The sequence below is a fragment of the Camellia sinensis genome, chromosome 5 (genome assembly GCF_055761805.1).
Source record: "Camellia sinensis isolate YWXY chromosome 5, ASM5576180v1, whole genome shotgun sequence".
Classification (NCBI taxonomy): Eukaryota; Viridiplantae; Streptophyta; class Magnoliopsida; order Ericales; family Theaceae; genus Camellia; species Camellia sinensis.
The window spans coordinates 137,760,746-137,781,998 of record NC_138965.1 but is presented as its reverse complement, the minus strand read 5'-3'; the positions used below and the strand labels follow the sequence as shown (position 1 = coordinate 137,781,998).

Here is a 21,253-nt window from a genome sequence, read left to right as displayed (position 1 = left end):
ACTCAAGTCAAAAAGCATCAAAATCGATTCTCTTGGGCTCATTTTCTGGAAAACATTTATAAACACATAGAATAACATGTTTTAAAGCTCAATTTGAGAAATCAAAGTCCAAGGGTGTTTAATTCAAACTCAATTTCAAACCATTATTCAAGAATAGGAAGAACATGCAAACATGCATGAATTCAAATCAGTTCAAAGCTCCAATTTGATGCTCTAAGGAGCCAATTCTTTTCAAAACATGGTGAAATCATGGATTTAACATAAACATGAACATGCATGCACCAATTACCATGAATTCAACTCCAAACTCATTAATTCCAACATGCATGCATGAAATGAGCTTCAATTCACCATTAATGACCCAAATCATGACTTAGTTCTACAATGAAGCATGAACCATGCAAGAACTAGTTCAATAGCATCAATAAGAAGATAGGATCCTTACCTAGAGCTTGAATTAGAAGACTAGGAGCTCAAATATGCAATCTATACTTCAATTCCTTCAATTCTCCAAACAATTTCAAGATGAAAACCAACTCCTCTAGTCTCTCTCTCTCTAAGGTCGGTTGAGGCTCAAAATGTGAGAAGAAATGATGGTTTAATCAAATACGTGGAGTGTATACAAGGTTCATGAGGTGTGAGGCGGTGGCCACTAAGTGGCGAGATGGTAATTAAGCCGAACTATGCGATTAATTAATATTTAATCTAATTTAATCATACCTAATCAATTTTCAGGTAAATATACCATAAAATCACATTAATTACGAGGGTCATTAAACATCAATCAGTTTCTAATTCGGCCGTCGATAAGGCCTTCAATTAGCAGTTTAAACATATAAGCATGAACAGATAATCATACAATCAAACAGATAGAATGCAATTTAACTAACATATACTCAATCAATTCGGTTTCCAATTTTCAGTCAGTCAGTTCAGTACTTTTGATCAGTTCAATTATCAGTCAGTTATCAGTCATTATCAGTTCCGTTTAACAGTAATCGGTGATTATCGGTAATCAATCCGTCATTAATCAGTAAACAGTATGGGGGTTGTTACAGTCTCCCCTCCTTATAAAGAGTTTAGTCCTCTAAACTCGAGTTACCTTCATTCTGGAAGAAAACAGGATTCAGTGGAAACAGTTCAGGATATCGTTTGGCCATGTCATCTTCCCTTTCCCAAGTGGCATACATGCCACCGTGGTTTTGCCAGTCAACTTTCACTAGCGGGATCTCTTTGTTTCTCAGTTTCTTGATCCGTCTGTTAACAATCTGTATAGGACGTTCCTCGTAAGTGTAGTCATCACTCAGCACTATACGAGTAGGCTCAATCACATGGAAGGGATCCCGGAGATAGTCTCTCAACATCGAAATGTGGAAGACGTTGTGCATATGCTCCATTTCAGGAGGGAGCGCAACTTGATACGCCACCGGATTGATTTTCTCAATAATCTCATACGGTCCGACATATCTCGGCGCTAACTTGCCTTTGACTCCAAAACGAGTCTGGCCTTTCATTGGTGTCACTTTCACAAAAACGTGATCACCCACTTCATACTCTCTGTCCCGTCTTCTGACGTCTGCATAACTTTTCTGTCTACTCTGTGCAGTTTTCAGTCTTTGCTGTATCAGTTTCACTTTCTCAGTTGTTTCATAAATAATCTCGGGCCCAAGCAAAGGCCCATCTCCAACTTCTGCCCAACAAATTGGAGATCTACATTTTCTGCCATACAATGCCTCGAAAGGCGCCATACCAATACTCGAATGGTAACTGTTGTTGTAGGCGAATTCAACTAATGGCAGATGACTTTCCCAATCTCCTTGAAAATCAAGGACACACATTCTCAGTAAGTCCTCCAGAGTTTGGATGGTCCTTTCCGACTGTCCATCTGTCTGAGGATGATAGGCACTACTCAGTCTCAGTTCAGTACCCAATGCAGTCTGTAGACTTTGCCAAAACCTCGATGTAAACTTCGAATCCCTGTCAGAAACAATAGACACAGGCACTCCATGCAGTCTAACAATTTCATCAATATAGATGACAGCCAATTTGTCCGCATTATAAATCGTCTTGACAGGTAAGAAGTGAGCAGATTTGGTTAGTCTATCAACAATAACCCAAATTGAATCCATACCTTTTCTGGAGCGAGGTAATCCCACAATAAAATCCATGGTGATATGCTCCCACTTCCACTCTGGTATGGGTAGGGGTTGCAATAGTCCGGCAGGTCGTTGATGTTCAGCTTTGACCTGTTGACAATGAAGGCATTTGGACACAAAGTCGGCAATTTCTTTCTTCATTCCCGGCCACCAGAAATTCTGTTTCAGATCTTGGTACATTTTTGTATTCCCCGGGTGGATAGACAATTTCGAATTGTGGCCTTCTTGCAGAACTCTTCTTTTCAGTTCAGTATCATTTGGTACACACAGTCTTTCTTGAAATTTCAGTACATTGTTCTCAAATTTGAATCCCGGTCTCGGTTTGGATTCTCTTTCTTCAATGATCTTCTTCAAGAAATCATCCAGTTGCTGTTTTTCTTTAATCTCTTCAATCAGCGCCGGTTGAGCAGAAATAGCAGCTAAGATTCCACCTTGTTCTCTCAAAACAATTTCAATTTCAGATTTTTCAAGGTCACAAAGCAACTCTTTCTGTCCTGTAAGCAAACAGGCTAAGTTTCCAATCGATTTCCGGCTCAATGCATCGGCAACGGTATTGGCTTTTCCCGGATGGTACAATATCTGTAGGTCATAGTCTTTAATCAGTTCCAGCCATCTCCGCTGTCTCATATTCAGTTCTTTCTGTGTGAAGAAATACTTTAAACTCTTGTGGTCGGTGTATACTTCACATGTCACCCCGTACAGATAGTGACGCCAGATTTTCAGTGCGAATACCACTGCAGCAAGTTCCAGATCATGGGTCGGGTAGTTCTTTTCATGTGGTCTCAGTTGTCGGGAAGCATACGCAATAACTCTCCCATTCTGCATTAAAACACACCCCAGACCCTTATGAGAAGCATCACTAAATACAGTATAACCATCCGTACCTGAAGGTAAAGTCAGAACAGGTGCAGTCACTAATCGAGTTTTCAACTCCTGGAAGGCAGATTCCCTTTGGTCAGTCCAGTCAAATGATGTCCCCTTTTGTGTTAACTGTGTCAGTGGTAGGGCAATTTTGGAGAAATCTTTGACAAATCTTCTGTAATATCCAGCCAATCCCAAAAAGCTTCGGACTTCAGTCACATTTGTTGGTCTAGGCCAGTTCACTACAGCTTCAATTTTCTGCGGATCAACAGAAATCCCATCTTTGCTAACAACATGCCCCAAAAACATAACATGGTCAAGCCAAAATTCACATTTAGACAGTTTAGCATACAGTTTCTGTTCCCTTAAGGTTTGTAGGGCAAGTCTCAGATGATGTTCATGTTCTTCTATACTCTTAGAGTAAATCAATATGTCATCAATAAATACAACAATAAAATTGTCAAGGTATGGTTTAAAGATTCTGTTCATGAGGTCCATAAATGCAGCTGGTGCATTCGTGACTCCAAAAGGCATAACTAAAAATTCGTAATGTCCATACCTCGTTCTAAAAGCAGTTTTATCAATGTCATCAGATTTAACTTTCAACTGATGGTATCCGGATCTGAGATCAATTTTGGAAAATACTTGTGCACCCTGTAACTGATCAAATAAATCATCAATGCGCGGTAATGGGTATTTATTCTTTACAGTTACCTTGTTCAATTCACGGTAGTCAATGCACAGTCTCAGTGAGCCGTCTTTCTTCTTTACAAATAAAACCGGTGCACCCCATGGTGAGGTACTAGGTCTAATAAACTTCTTGTCTAACAGTTCTTGCAATTGCGCCTTCAATTCTTTCAGTTCAGTTGGAGCCATTCGGTAGGGAGCTTTAGAAACTGGCTGTGTTCCGGGAATCACGTCCACGGTGAATTCAATCTCCCTGTCAATCAAATCCCCTGGCAAATTGTCTGGAAAAACATCTGGGAATTCTCTGACTATAGGAATACAGTTCACATTAGCATTATCATCAGTAGATACAGTCAGTACAGAACACAAATATCCCTTACAGCCCTTTCTAATCAATTTTAGAGCTTTCACAGATGAAATCGGATACGGGGGAGGTACTACTCCAACCCCATTAAACACGAATTCAGGCAGACCAGGTGGACGGAAAACAACTTGCTTGGTCGCACAGTCAATAGTGGCATGATATTTTTGTAACCAATCCATTCCCAATATTATATCAAAATGATCAATGTTCAATGGCAGTAAATCAATAAACAGATGCATATCCCCAACAATAATTTCACATGCGGGGTACATATAAGCACATGTCATGGATCCCCCTACAGGTGATGATACGGCTAGCAGATAGTTCATAGGTTCTAAGGGTCTATTCAGTTTCCGTGAGAAAGCATGCGATACATAAGAATGTGTAGACCCCGAATCAATCAATACATATGCATTTTGTGTACAAATAGAGAGAATACCTGACACAACGGTCTCGGTATTCTGCACATCTCCCGGTACTAGTGTGAACACTCGGCCTTGCCTCACAGGCTCTTTCCCGGTAGCTTTAGGATTCGGTTTTGGTGGAGCATTTGATGCTGCTGCGCTTGGTGCAGCTTTGCTATTGCCCTGAGGAGCGGAAGGACAATCTTTAACCATGTGGCCCACCTTGCCACACCTGTAACAGGCTCCAGATAGTTTGTAACAAACTCCTTTATGATTTTTTCCACATTCAGAACAGGGCGGTATTGTACGGTTTCCTTGACTAGAAGTAGTCATTGACCCTGTGTTTTGCTTTTTGTTCAACGGGTTGTGCTTGCCTTTCTTAAATTTGAAACCCTGCCTTTTACCATGCCATTCCGTTGTTGGTGTTTCGGATTGTTTCACTGCTGCGATGTTTGACTCGGCCATCAATGCCCGGTCGAGAACACCCACAAAAGTTGGTAGTTTCAAAACGTTTATTCGATCAAGAATTGCAACATTAAGGCCGCCCTCAAATTTCCTGGCCTTCTTATACTCAGTATCCACCATGTGCGGTGCATAACGGGCAAGTTCAGTAAATTTTGTTTCATATTCGGCAACCGACGTGGTGCCCTGTTTCAGTTGTTCAAACTCAGTTACTTTCCTATCCCTGACACACTGCGGAAAGTACTTTTCAAAGAATGACTCCTTGAACTGAGCCCAAGTCATAACAGCATTTGTATCGCGGATCAACATCCACCACCTTCTAGCTTCTTCTTGTAAGGTGAAGGTAGCTAACAGTACTTTATTCGCTTCTGAGCACGGAAACACTTCAAATAGTTTCTCTGTTTCCAGAACCCAAGCTTCAGCTTTTAACGGTTCAAGGCCTCCCTGAAAGGATGGCGGTTTCATTTTGCTGAACTTCTGGGTCAGAGCAATTATATCCCCATCATTCACATTAACGTTAGGTTCCGGCTGTACCGGAGGAGGAGGAGGCTGTTGGTTCTGTTGTTCAAGTCTAGCAGTTATCAGTTCTATCATTCTTTCCATTCTTTCCATTCTTGCCTCAGTAGATGAGGACTCAGGTTCATTTGCATTGTCCATTTCACTATAAGCAGTTATAACAGTTTTAAACATAAGCAGTCATTGGTTTACCAGTTTAACACATTAGCAGATATTCAGTCATAACATAACCACACACTTATCATGCTCATGAGATGCCCTAATTACTTTTCTAGGACACCCTATAGCTCATTTGGACACGTGTGTGCGGTATAACTCGTGGTTAAGTATCGCTCTGATACCACTCTGTCACGACCCAAACCCGGCCCTATGGGTTTAGCACCGTAACCGGCCAGTAATCCGAGATTACCGAAGGCCTGCAGAACAGAAATACAGTAAAACAGAGTACAGGGCCTGGCGGAAGCCAATACAGTAATTAAACAATGTCCAATGAGCTGTGACAGTCTATATGAAAAAGACTTTTCATACATTCATACATAAACAGTACAGAACAATGTGCAATATTTACAATCATTCAGACTAGGGACTCAACCCTACAAAACAGTACAGAAAACATTCCGTCTATACAAAACAGTGAAACAGTACAGAAGGGGGAATTGTAAAACACCCCTAAGCCCTAACACGTTAGGTTCGGAACCTCGCGGTGAGGCACAGAGGCTGGCTGGACAAAACTGGAGTAACCCTGACGCCTCTAGCTGCGGTCTGGTGCCTGTACACCTACATATATATATGAGCAGTGAGCTAAAGCCCAGTGAATAACATAAAGCGTAAAGGGGTTTAGAATGAATGTCCTTACAGTAATGAAAACAGTTCATTTCAATCAGTATTTCAGTTGCTCAGTACAGTAAACAGTCATATGTGGTACATCCATTAGCATAACAGTAACAGTAGGTCTTAAAAGACCGAACAGTAATGATGGCCATCAGTCAGTAAACAGTAGTGGTTTCACAAGGAAACCGACAGAGATCTCTGTAACAGTAACAGTAACAGTAAACCGTAGGTACTAAGGATGCCACAGTACAGTTCAGAAATAAAGGACATACATTCATTCAGTAAATAATACCAGTTCAGTAAACAGTTCAGTTCAGTATTCAAAAGATAATCAGTTGAACATATCTTTACACAATTGTTACTCACAGAGTTCGGGCTACAGTATGCTAGAGCGTGTCTCTTCAGTCGCCAACCCTACACAGTTAACAGATTGAACACACTAAGCTACACGGTTGGGAAATAACATAACTTAATCCCTCATTTGCCTTGGTGTGTTCTACATCTATATCCTCAACAAGATGCCTTAAACTAGGCCTAAGAATGCCTAGGATGGGATGAGGATGAAAAGATGTACATTCAAAAGCATGTTCAGAATTTTCAGAAAAACAGAGTCACGCTCGAGCGTATGTTTCCCCGCTCGAGCGGACATGCAACAAAGGTACACGCTCGAGCGTAAACTTTTCCCGCTCGAGCGTACTGTAAAAGTACTGGATGGGTGAAATCTCCGCTCGACGCCCGCTCGAGCTTGAGACACATGATTCCGCTCGAGCGCCCAATCCTCCGCTCGAGCGTACTGTAAAACAGTGCAGAGATACAGGATGCTCGGATTCTCCGCTCGAGCGCCAATTTACCCGCTCGAGCGGGAGTGCGAAATCTGGAAAACCCAGATTGCACCTCCAAGCTAAAACTCAAGTCAAAAAGCATCAAAATCGATTCTCTTGGGCTCATTTTCTGGAAAACATTTATAAACACATAGAATAACATGTTTTAAAGCTCAATTTGAGAAATCAAAGTCCAAGGGTGTTTAATTCAAACTCAATTTCAAACCATTATTCAAGAATAGGAAGAACATGCAAACATGCATGAATTCAAATCAGTTCAAAGCTCCAATTTGATGCTCTAAGGAGCCAATTCTTTTCAAAACATGGTGAAATCATGGATTTAACATAAACATGAACATGCATGCACCAATTACCATGAATTCAACTCCAAACTCATTAATTCCAACATGCATGCATGAAATGAGCTTCAATTCACCATTAATGACCCAAATCATGACTTAGTTCTACAATGAAGCATGAACCATGCAAGAACTAGTTCAATAGCATCAATAAGAAGATAGGATCCTTACCTAGAGCTTGAATTAGAAGACTAGGAGCTCAAATATGCAATCTATACTTCAATTCCTTCAATTCTCCAAACAATTTCAAGATGAAAACCAACTCCTCTAGTCTCTCTCTCTCTAAGGTCGGTTGAGGCTCAAAATGTGAGAAGAAATGATGGTTTAATCAAATACGTGGAGTGTATACAAGGTTCATGAGGTGTGAGGCGGTGGCCACTAAGTGGCGAGATGGTAATTAAGCCGAACTATGCGATTAATTAATATTTAATCTAATTTAATCATACCTAATCAATTTTCAGGTAAATATACCATAAAATCACATTAATTACGAGGGTCATTAAACATCAATCAGTTTCTAATTCGGCCGTCGATAAGGCCTTCAATTAGCAGTTTAAACATATAAGCATGAACAGATAATCATACAATCAAACAGATAGAATGCAATTTAACTAACATATACTCAATCAATTCGGTTTCCAATTTTCAGTCAGTCAGTTCAGTACTTTTGATCAGTTCAATTATCAGTCAGTTATCAGTCATTATCAGTTCCGTTTAACAGTAATCGGTGATTATCGGTAATCAATCCGTCATTAATCAGTAAACAGTATGGGGGTTGTTACAAAACCCTACTCTCTCTCTTTTTCTTTTTTTCTTTTAATAACTCGATATCGACTATGGCAGGACCAATCCTACAGTCCAATTATGGGAGGCCCAATTATAGCTAGGACTTTGCCTTGTATGGATGGCCAATAAATTATATGCACTTCGAAGGTGTGGAACTTGAAATTTTGAAAAGAGCCCATCCTAAGCCCCAGATCTTGATCCCTAACTTAGTTGGCCACTATGACTCTTTTAAGGGTTTAGTTCCAATGGGAAGTCACGGGTTTTCATCAGGAAAAATTGAATTATGAGGCAAACACTTACAAAAGTGGGGAGACTAACTCCCATTAATGCTAATCTAATAATTAACAATTGACTTTTATTGATAAATAAAAATCCCAGAGGTTAAGAGAAAACCCTTCTCTAAATTTAAGCAATTAATAATGTACTTGTTGGATTTAGGCCTCGTTTGGCAAGTGCCTTTTTTAGCTAAAAAGTTATTAAAAAAAATCAAAAAGCCAACAATTTATACCAAAAAGTCAAAGATTTTTTTTTCTCTCTACTTTTTGTACATCTTTTCATAAAAAGTTATCACAAACATACTATTTTTTTTATATCACATTTTAACTAAAAAATCAAAAAATCACTAAAAAAGCATGCACCCTAACGAGGCTATAGTTTCCAACAAGCTGAAAATTCAAAAAAGAGAATTTGATAATACCTCTTCCTTTACTTCTCTATAAGCAATTTTTTTTTTTAATTTATTTAAATTATTTCTAACTCTTAAACGGTAAGTAAAAGTTACATCAAAGTATAAAATTTTAAAATAAAAAGTTATAAATTGTTTTATAGGAGCTATTTAGTATAATTTTTCTCTGTTAACTTACTATGTATAAATGACTTCAATAAACTAAACTAAACCAAACAAAACAAAATTGATTGTTATAAAAATAAGAATAAAGATGCTTTTAATTTTTATTTTGTAATTACTAACTCTATTTAATGTAACAATAATATCGTTAATGTGATATTATAAACACACAATAAAATTACATAGTACGAAAAAAAATCATAATTTTAAGGTACCACGCATAACGTATACATATGACAGAAAAGTCAAAAATAAGAAATGATTGGACGACGGTGACCGTTACCAAACAACTAAAGAGATAGATACGAGTGGCATAATTGTAATTTGAGGTGGAGTTGAAGGGGTACGACACGTGGGCGGTGGAGTGGCAGAGGAAAGGACACGTGGGGGATATTGTTTAGCCTATGGGAGTCAGTCTCTTTTTAATAATCTTAACTGTTAATATGTAGAGATTGTTGAGTATTATATATTTGTAAAAAATTACATTGATCAGATATTGATACTTATGTGATCAAATCAATTTTGTATAAAAAATAAACGATAAAAAAATAAATAATTAATAAAAATTTGATCCAATGAGATAATTATCAATATTCAATCAGCGTTTTTTTACAAATATTTAGTATTCGACAAATCTTATATATTAAACAGTTTAAATTATTAAAATGAGATCTATAATAAACCTATACGAGTTTAACAAAACTCTATAATCCGTGATTGAACTCGAAGCAGCCCCATAAACAAAACAAGCTGTGGGGTTGGGTGGATTGTAGTAGCCGACAATGAGGTGTCAAGTAAATGGAAGGACAGCCAATAGCAAATCTGGAACATGTCCATTTGTGAAATTTCAAAACTTTGTGTCACTGTTAGGTACAATGTGTTCCCACAAAATGTCCATTTAATCATTCAGTCTGATGTTTGCTTTTCGAGAAATCACTAATTAATTGAACAATGAGACAAAATTTATTTATATTTTTTTGTAATAATATAATTTTTTTATATTTATAGTACAAATTATTCTTATGACTAATTTAAATTCATTTTATATATCAGAGTCGCATAAAAAAAAATTACATTCATGATAAAATAAAGTTCAACTATCCTATGGATTTGCAATTTTCCTTTATTTTCTTGGGCCTACGACTATTCAACAGTAGGTCTCACTCTGGATATCAAAGTGTAGAATAAAATCTAGAGTCAAAATGACAAAAATGTCCTGTTTTTCATCTAAATTCCAACTCATATAGTCCAAGTATTTTTGACCTCATCAATAATAACACATACACAAGAAAAATAATTATAATCATTTTAAATGTGAATTATATCCTACCAATTTTAAATTTATGCCTTGTTCTACATTTTTAGGAAAAAATTTGAAAATTCAATTCCTTTCTAATATATTGTCTATAGCTCTCCCTGTGGTGTTTAAAAAAATGTTTTTTAACAATTTTTTTTTTTTTTTTTTGTAGGTGGCCAGTTAAGGAGAAAATAGAAGAGAGGCAGTGAAAAAGGCTATTGGGCCGCAATGGGTAGTGGAGCCAGTGGATTGGAAGTAACTAACCATTAAAATAAAGGGTTTTTTAACTGTTAGTCCCAATAATTGAATCTATTATTCATTAGATTTTAAGTTTCTATCTCATGTATCAGGAAGTCCTGTTATATTTTTTTATCCGGATTTTGCCCCGACTGTTATACTACCAGAGCCATTGATGAATTAGTGGTGTTGGTGAACATGAGAATTGCCAAAGCCATTGATGAATTCGTTGGTGTTAGTGAACATGAGAACTGCCTCTGTGATCCTTGGATTTGAGAGAGATGGTGTTAGATCTGAGAGAGATAAAAAAAATCAACATGAATAGAGATGAGGTGTGTCGACATTGACGAGTTCCAGAGCCATTGATGAATTCGTTAGTGTTGGTGAACATGAGAACTATTTCTGTGGCCCTTGGATTCGAGAGAGATGATGTTAGATCTGAGAGAGATCAAGAAAATCGACATGAATGGAGATGAGTGTGTCGACATTGACAAGTTCGAAGCTCTGTATTGTTTAAACCAGTGATAAATTTGTTTAAACCAGTAATAAATTTATCACTAATGAATTTGTTAAAAAATTTACATATAGCATACTTGATTTGAGAGAGAGGGGGGGGGCATCAAAACAAATTTATCACTAAATCAAGTAATAAATTAAGTAACAAATTTATCATTCATAAATTAAGTAACAAATTTATCACTGAATTAAGTAACAAATTTATTAGATCAGTTACACGTCTGTAGAAGATCAACAACACCTTTCAATGCATTGATCGGACATTTTGCATCCTAAACCGGTGATGGAGGAAGATGGTGGCAATGACGATGTCGAAGATGATAGATTGGTGATGGAGGAAGATGGTGGCAACGATTATGTCGAAGATGGTAGATCGATGATGGAGGATTACAGTGTTGAAGCTAGCAGATGAATGATGGGGGAGGAGCAATGGTGATGGCAACGAAGGAGAAAGAGATGTGGTTGGTGATGGAGGAGAAGGAGGAAATAGTGTACCAGTGACATAAATAGGAGAGAGATAAGGGGAGAGAGAGAGAGAGAGATAGAGAGAAATTTATCATTCATAAATTGAGTAACAAATTTATCACTGAATTAAGTAACAAATTTATCAGATCAGTTACACGTCTGTAGAAGATCAACAACACCTTTCAATGCACTGATTAGGCACTTTGCATATCAAATCGGTGATGGAGGAAGATTGTGGCAACAACGATGTCGAAGATGGTAGATCGATGATGGAGGATTACGGTGTTGAAACTAACAGATGAATGATTGAGGAGGAGCAACGGTGATGGCAACAAAGGAGAAGAAGATGATGATTGGTGATGGAGGAGGTAGAGGAGGAGAAAATGGTGTCACTACAACATAATTGATTTTTTACGGCTTGCAATGCATGCCGTAAAAACTCTTCCACGACATGCATACAAATGTCGTTATATGACATGCCGTGAAAAGTTGAACGTCATTTACAGCATACAGGTAAAGTTGTAAAAAATAATAAATTAAACGTTAATAACATACTTTGTATGTCGTAGATAATTTTTTACGACATTTTTGTCATGCCATAAATTACCATACTTTCCATGGCATAATGTTGCATGTCGTAGAAGGTTATTTTTAATATATTTATGACATATTTTGTATGTTGTATATAATATTTTACGGCATTTTCTTGCATGTCATAAATCATTACATTTCACGACATAATTTTGTATGTCGTAGAAGGTCATTTTTAATATATTTATGACATACTTTGTATGCTGTATATAATCTTTTACAGTATTTTCTTGCATGTCATAAATCATTACACTGTTTATGACATAATTTTATATGCCATAGAAGGTTATTTTTAATATATATATACATATATATATATATATACAGGAATATAATATTGCCTAATAGTATGCAAACAGTAGCTTATAAAATGCAACCTGTGAACAAACCAAGCAAAAGCAACAACTATAAAGTAAGTAAAAAAATCTAATATCCATACACCAAACAATCTGCATACTAACTTCTGTCCTCAACTTCTATCATATCAAGTTGATAACAACCTCAAACATACAAACCAAGAAAATATATCCAAATTATAAGATTCACTAATCTTCAAAATATGACTTTAAACATCCAAAAAGCATAACTACAAACTGTAAATCAATTATTCTAATATTTAGTCTAAAAAAATGAATTGACTAGTCCATGCAACTGTACTTTCTATTACATCTTGAAGATCATCCATTGTCGCAGCAATTATAGCTTCACGCTTTTTCCTAATTCTTTTCTCAATTTTTTTTTTGAACTCTGTGCAATACGCAAGAAAAAATAAGAAATAATGTGGACAACAATTGGTTATAAATTCAATTTTATGCTAAATGAGAAATAAAGTACCTCTTCACTCATCTTGCTAGTTGACAATTTCACGATTCAACTGTTAATAAGAAAATGGGCATTCACATTAACAATCAGATCAGTAACAATAACAATCAGATCAGCAACAAAAGAGGTAAAACACACCGACTACATAAATTGTATCAACACTACAACAAAGCAAGGTACTTGGAGTAGATTGAGAGTACTAAGCAAAGCTCTGGTATTATTTGAATGAAATGAATAACATCAAATTTAACGCATGTTCTCATGCTTTAATAGCCTAAGTGTCTGAATGTAACTGAGCCTAGATGAAAACACTGTATCAAATTATAGCTAGAGAGTCTTACATACATGCTCTTCACTATATCAAGCAGACATTCGTGTCAAAAATTCACTTTAATATTGTATTTGGAACTAGGTAAAAGGAATTTTTTTAAAAAAACTCTTGTCCCTTTAAAACAACATTTCTATATGTCCACCACTAAAACACACACACATATAAACAGAACGAAACATAATATCACCTAGCATAGTTTAGTTAATTAATTTAGATATTTTATTGATGCAATTTCCACTTCCCAAAAAATAACAGAAAAAAATCTCTTTTTATTTATTTTATTTCCCCTATTTTCACTATGCGAATGAGGAGTTGAGCTTGGAACATTACCTGATTTACTCTAGCGGTGGCAAAGAACGATTACCAGTTCTTCAATTTCATAGATGTGACTTTAATTCTTCATTTACCAAAAAGAGAAGAACGATGACTGAGAATTTTAGATATAAAAGGTAAGTAAAAAAGAGAGAAGAAAACTACATACTTCACCCTTGATGTGGATGTTGTTTATGACTATCCGGGAAGTTCCCATTAAAGGCTTCACGAACTTAGCAAGTAGCAGAATATTTATGTCAGTAGAGTCCCAATCAAAACCCAAGCGCATGATTTGCTGTCAAAATACAGTTTGACAACCATGAGCTTTCTTCCATTCACAAAAACTTGAAAAAGATAAATAAATGAGTAACGGGCTTATGAAAAAAACATAATGTGTAATGGTCATAATAGTTAACCTCGAGGAACCACAAAAAAGTTGGGCAGCAAAACCACAAAAAAGCTCAGCAGCAGAATATTTTAGTAATTAGGGGGTATGAAATGGAAAAAGGGTGGCATGACCCAATGGTAAGACTTGCCATTAGCGTCCCTGGTAGCACAAATTCAAGTCACTGAAAGGTTGTCCCCAAAAATGGGGGCAAGGCTACATACATCGGACATAGGCCAAATTAACAAAGCTTATACCCTGTTATATTGTTTTCTCTTTGAAAATACCCATGATAATCTCTTTAATGTCATACCACATTTTCTCTAAATGCCCTTTTGATTTCCATCTTTGTACAAAGTAGAAGTGTTGCCCCAACCCCCTGTTTTCTGTATTCAGTTTCCATCTCCCTTTTTCTCTCTTCGTCTGTGTGTGGGCATGCAAGTATGAAACTCATTGACTTATGAATCCAATATACTAAACCTGACATTGCAGTCACTGGGCAGAAAGCATAGCAGTCAAAAGTAATCCAAGGAAAAGACAATCAAAGAGAGATGAAAGAGGAGAATCGGAACACATAAATTCCAGGCTTAGAATCGAATTAATCAAATTAATCGAATAGATATGCAAACATAGTTTCACAACAGCTAAATCAGAGTAGCAAATTTACAACAGCTGTTCACACCAGAAAACCAGAACAAACAGGAAAACCAGAACAAAACAAGCCAGCAGCAGAGACATAACAGCCATATCAGAGGCATAGCAGACCAGCAACATAGGTAACCAACAGAAAAACAAAAAACCAGAACAAACAGAGTTTCACAACAGCCAGCCAAAAGCAGAGAAACAGCAAAGGTATCATCCATTCAAGCTTCATCATGGGTTTGGATCTAACATAAGTACTATGATTGAGATATTGCTAAGTAGAGTTGAGTAGAGTTTCATAGTTCGATTGTGTAATGAATGTATTGTGTTAACATTATATACACCCTAAGCCTCCAAAATCTACTGCTTCTATACTCCTGCCCATAGTAGTCCAATCGAAGTCTACATAGCTTTACACTGTAATGGCTTCTACAAAATCCTTGAAATAGTATATTCAAAAGTGTAAGTGACATGTGTAAGCTAGAGCAATAAAACAAAAGAGTTGTATCAACAAACCAGAATCACCAGAGATTTCATAAACACTAGTTATACTCGTTACAAAATTCACTCACACATACATGTTACATTTTAATAAAACAGTAAAATAGAAATATGAGCTTATGAAGCACAAGATAAAAATTAAAATTAAAGATTAAAAAAAATGTCAATTACAATTCATGCAAGGACAGTACAATTCACTCAATCTAATAACAAAGTGAACAATAACATTAGCTAGTATACCAAATTACATTCATAATACTACTCAATTCATCGAATCAACAATACTTGAGGCACTACTACCAAAATGCCGAGAGAGCAATAATACCCAAAGATCATAAGATATCCAATAAGCAATTACACAATCAACACAACAAAAAAAATGCTTGATTTGACTTGGTTCTCTCCTAACTACTTGTTCACCAAAAATCGATACACAATTCTCTCTACATCTGACTCAGATGCACCTATTCAAATCAAAATCAAGACAAAAAATGCAGCTAGATCCAGAGATCTAATCAATACACAAAAGCATCAAATTTCAACATCGATACAATATATCATTGATTCTGAAATCAATCAACTCACAGTATTGCCGAGAGCAACGACATTGAGGAAAGTGGGAGGGCGGCACAAGGACGATGAGTTTTTGAGTTTTTTTTTTTTTTTTTTAGTTATTGTAAGTTTTTAAATATATGCCCAATCAGTTCAAAGAAAACATAGATGTGCCCATTACATTTGTTAGTGGTAAAAAGATTTGATAAGCTAATTCTCTTCATATATATCAACAAAAAGAGGTGAAAAATAGAACATAACAACTTACATAGAACTTCATGTGCAGTTAGTCGCCTTTTGGGGTCTCTAACAAGCATTTTCCTGACTAAATCTTTTGCACTTTCAGAGATGCCTCTTCAAATATTTCGTGTTCAGTTTCTGTATCAAAATCGAAAAGAAACACACACACACACATATATATGTAAAATAAATATGAATGTAATAACCAAATAGCAAAATGAAAGAAAGAAAGAAAGGAAGGAAAGACAAGAAAGGAAAATTATGGCACTTGTTAAGTCTGATAATGAAAAAATCCTACCCACCCAAAATGGAGAGGAGAATGTAAATCATCACACCAGTGCTCCAAACATCTGCTTCTGAACTATAACGCTTATTTAGAACTTCAGGTGCAACATGTATAGGCTTCCAACCACGTCATGGAAAATTTCCCCTGTAATTTAAATTTATTAAAAAAACTAATATGTATTTTGCTAAGACAACTGATAAAGTAGAGCATGTAATACACATTCTACCAATACCCAAAATAAATAAAAAAATAATGAAAGGAAAAGTTTCCTTTCAAAAGATTTTGATAAGTTTCCTTTACCAACAATTTTTTTCCCTATCATGTTATCATAATCTAATTCTATCATGAAAGCACAATTTCAATTTAGCTGTCAGATATAGTTATTATATAAATAATTTTCAGTCGAGAACTATTCATTCTTTTCTACTTCCTTAGGGCTCACAAAGTAGCATCTATATTTTTGTCAGAAAATATGGGAACCTTGAATCAATAACCGAATCTTTCCAGAATTGATTATATTCATTTGTTGATGTAAAGACACATTAAATCAACATGCATACCTACTTCAGCAAGAATCCAAATACAATTCACTTTGTCGTCATTTTAGAAATTGTGCTAGTGGACATAGACAAGACAAACAAATCACATAGTTAACCTCAAAATGACCAGCCTTCCTACATTTCCAACATCCCTCAGAACTATTTCTTCTCAAAACAAACTAACAAAGGACCTATGGGGAGCTTTCCCATCCTCTTGGTCAAAGATTATCCGTTCTCTAGCAAATACTTGAGCCTAAAGAGGATTGCTTAGCTCAAGTGCTTAACTAACAGTTAAAGCCATAAGTAAAAGTTTTCAAAACTTACATCCACCAAACAATCACACTTGCTCAATAATCCTGGTCATTGTGTCAAAAAAGCTTGATCCTCTTTAGGTGAAAAGCCTCGTGATATGATTTTTCCCCTATCTATATGACACCTCAGTACTTGAATGAAATATTAGAACTCTTATAAACAATTACAACCTACAAAAGATGCCAATGCTACTAACATATCAGCAAAATCAAGTTTATTAACCATACAAAATCACTCAACCCTATGAGCTCCACCATAATCAAATACTAGAATCAACTTCTACGTACAACAATAGAATATGCAATTAATATGAAACCAGATGGGATTATCATGGGAAATGTAGTTTATTTATTAGAACTTCAATTGCAAAATAGAAAGTATCACAAACAGTCACATAATAATACAAAAGGGGCAAATAGAACAACAATTATCACTTACAGAGGGAATTGGCGAAAAGCTGACCATTCTCAGTGCTCTCTCCATCAACATTCAGCACCAATGCCGCTAGAACTAAAAATCAAATCTCCAAACAAGGATCCACAAAGGAGGAATCTGGAAAATACACAAACACAAACTTAGCATTAGCAACATCGAACGAGAAGAACTCACTTTACAATTGAAATTAAAAAGTAATAACAATTAATTTCAAGATTGTTAAGATTGCAACCTTGCGATCTTATGAATGCTTTGATCAGAGATAATGAGAAAATCCAAGAAAATCACCATAAATTGGGATCACATCAGAGAAAAACAAAATCCATGATGAGCAAGAACACAGAAAAATAACTCTCACGTCAAGTATACATGATTTAAGCTCTAATCATGGAAAAACTCGAAACTAGGGTTTCGATTTCCCAAACTTCAATCGATGAAGAATAGATAAAAGATATAGAAATTACCTTGAGAATAAGAAGGTCGAGACTTTGCAAGTGTCTTCGATGGGGGAGGGATCGAGAGAGAGAGAGAGAGACCCAATCAGCGACGGAGACGGAGATGGATCACTGTCTAAATAGTCGATTTGTTGTGTTTGTTGTATGTGAGAGAGGAGACCTAACTAACTATCACTGTGCCTAAATAGGGACCTCGACCTCGATCTCTTCGATTGTGTCTCCATTCTTAACCTCCTCCTCTTCTTCTTCTTCTTCTTCAGCTTCTAGTTCGTCGTTGTTGTCCTCTTCTTCTATATCTTGTTCTTCGTCTGAAAAGAATACACTAAACTATAAAATCCCACCAGGTGCAATTAATTATCCCATAAAAGAACACACTAAACTATAAAATAATGGATAAATTATTTTTTTTAATTAAAATTTTTTTTTAATAAAAAGTTTTTACGACATGCTAATGCATGTCGTGTAAAGTTATAATATTTTACGACATGAAATGTATGTCGTCTTAAGTACAAATAGTTTATAACATATTCTTGTATGCTGTGGAAATATACATTTTTTATGGCATGCTTTCGCATGCCATAAAAAAAATTTGGATTGAATTTTTTTTTTTTGTAAAAGTTTTCCCGACATGTTAATGTATGCCGTTTAAAGTTATAATATTTTACAACATGAAATGTATGTCGTCTTAAATGTAAATATTTTCGACATATTTTTGTTAGTCGTAAAAACATACATTTTTTACGGCATACTTTTGCATGCTATAAATATATGAATCAACGACTTACATGATATGTATTCTGTTATTGACAAAACATTAACGGCTTACAAAAAAAAAAAAAATGCCGTAGAATGTACTAACTACGACATGCATTTAATGCATGTTGTAAACATGATGCCGTAAATACTTAGTTTTGTTGTAATGTGTGCCAATGACAAAAAACAAAGGAGAAGGATATGATGGTTGGTGATGGAGGAGGCAGAGGAGGAAAAAATGGTGTGCCAGTGATAGAAATAAGAGAAAGAGAGAGAGAGAGAGAGAAGAGAGAGAAATAGAGATAGGGGTGTGTTTGGGTTTAGGGTAAAATCACTCAACTAAATGTAAGGGGTAAAAAGAGGGATTTTTTACTGGCCAGTCTTGAGTTTTGCACTTATTCCCCTCATAGTCCTGAGTTTTGATCTTGTGCACCAACAGGTCCTGAGCCTTTTTTTTTTGGTACCGTTTTACCCATCCCTTGTTCTGGCGCGTTTCTGTTTGGATTTTCCATCAAAATATTGTGTTTGTGATTTGAATTTCTGTGGAACTTCACTATTTGCTACTGTGTTATTGTGGAGCTTCGTGATTTCTGATTTCGCGCTTGGTGTATCATCGCGATTTGTGATTTGCGATTGCGTGCTTGGTTGTAACGACCCTCATACTGTTTACTGATTAAGGACTGATTGATTACCGATAATCACCGATTACTGTTAAACAAAACGGATAATGACTGATAACTGACTGATAATTGAACTGAGTAAAGTACTGAACTAACTGATTGAAATTGGAATCTGAATTAACTGAGTATATGATGGTTAATTGCATTCTATCTGTTTGATTGTCTGATTATCTGTTCATGTTTATATGTTTAAACTGCTAATTGAAGGCCTTATCGGCGGCCGAATTAGAAACCGATTGATGTTCCGTGACCCTCATATTTAATGTGATTTTATGGTATAAGTATCTGAAAATTGATTAGGTATGATTAAATTAGATTAAAATAAGCTAATTAAAGAGTTCGGTTTATTTACCATATTGCCACCCTTAGTGGCACACTACCTAGTGATGCTAGAGCCTTGCACACATTGAAGCAAAACATTTCATCAGCCTTTCTCCTTGCTTTGCCGACTTAGAGAGAGAGAGAGTGAGAGTTTGTGTAGTTCTTGAGATTTGGCTTAAACAACTTAGAGAATTGAAGGTTGATTGTTGCTTTGTGGTCCTACACTTGTAATTGAGGCTCTAGGTAAGAGAACTCAACCTTTATTGATGTGTTTGAGCTAGTTCTTGCATGGTTCATGTTAATTTGTAGAGTTAAGTCATGATTTGGTCCATAAATGATGGATTGAAGATCATTTCTTGCATGCATGTTGGTATTGTTGCAATTTGAGGTTGATTACATGGACATTAGTGCATGCATGCTCATATTGTTGTTATAGACCATGTTTCCATCTGATTTGAAAAGAAATGAGCTCATTTGATCAAGCTTTGGAGCTTTAATTTGGTTTAAAACTCATGCATGACATGTTTGAATGTTGTTCTTGAAAATGGGTTTGAATATGGTTTTAATTGACTCACCTTTGGGGCTTGAATTCATAAATTGAGCTTTGAAACTTGTTATACATTGAATTTAATGATGTTTTCCAGAATTTGGGCCCAAGAGGTCGAGTTTGGAGTGGTTGAATGCTTGGTTTGAGCTTGGGAGGCAGATCTGGAAATTCCAGATTTGGCTTCCTCGCTCGAGCGAAGGATTCCCCGCTCGAGCGAGCACCTTTGTCCAGGGCTCCGCTCGAGCGACCATCGAGCGACGATCGCGCGTAAAATTTCAGCATCCAGTACTTTTACTGTTTTGCAGACCGCTCGAGCGAAGGATTCCTCGCTCGAGCGAAGCCTTTGATTTTGGAATTACGCTCGAGCGTAGAAAGTCTCGCTCGAGCGAAGCCCCTATTTTCAGCAAAGTTTGCAAAATGTTTTCTAAGTGTATTTTTGCATCCTCATCCCATCCTAGGCATTCTTAGGCCTAGTTTAAGACATTTAGATGAGGATATCATTGTAGAACACACCAAGGCAAATTAGGGATTAAGTTATAAGATTTCCCAACTGTGTAGCTTAGTGTGTGTTCAACCTGTGAACTGTGTAGGGTTGGCAACTGGGGAGACACGCTCTAGCACACTGTAGCCCAGAACTCTGTGAGTAACAATTGTGTAAAGATATGTTCAACTGATTATCTTCTGAATACTGAACTGAACTGTTTACTGAACTGGTATTATTTACTGAATGAATGTATGTCCTTTATTTCTGAACTGTACTGTGGCATCCTTAGTATCTACGGTTTACTGTTACTGTTACTGTCACAGAGATCTCTGTCGGTTTCCTTGTGGAACCACTACTGTTTACTGACTGATGGCCATCATTACTGTTCGGTCTTTTAAGACCTACTGTTACTGTTATGCTAATGGATGTACCACATATGACTGTTTACTGTACTGA

General features: G+C 36.3%; 1 protein-coding gene across 7 annotated transcripts; it reads right to left on the bottom strand.

Moving 5' to 3' along the window:
* Window positions 1-12,650: 12,650 nt before the first annotated feature.
* On the bottom strand, window positions 12,651-18,407 carry LOC114318019 (uncharacterized). Of its 7 annotated transcripts, none has more exons than XR_014330189.1 (9): window positions 18,022-18,407; window positions 17,561-17,674; window positions 16,284-16,415; window positions 16,014-16,123; window positions 14,364-14,545; window positions 13,835-13,960; window positions 13,684-13,750; window positions 13,035-13,074; window positions 12,651-12,947 (listed from the first exon to the last, which is right to left on the bottom strand). XR_014330189.1 is itself a non-coding variant. In XM_082869860.1 (8 exons), exons 4-7 carry the CDS (start codon window positions 16,060-16,062, stop codon window positions 13,051-13,053), a joined length of 381 nt encoding a protein of 126 aa, XP_082725986.1. In that variant the 5' UTR covers window positions 16,063-16,123; window positions 16,288-16,415; window positions 17,561-17,674; window positions 18,022-18,407; the 3' UTR covers window positions 12,651-12,947; window positions 13,035-13,050. The 7 variants fall into 7 exon arrangements, 1 of the variants encoding a protein (XP_082725986.1); XR_014330188.1 differs by having other exon boundaries at window positions 16,288-16,415; XR_003648847.2 differs by lacking the exon at window positions 14,364-14,545.
* Between the last annotated feature and the right edge of the window lie 2,846 nt (window positions 18,408-21,253).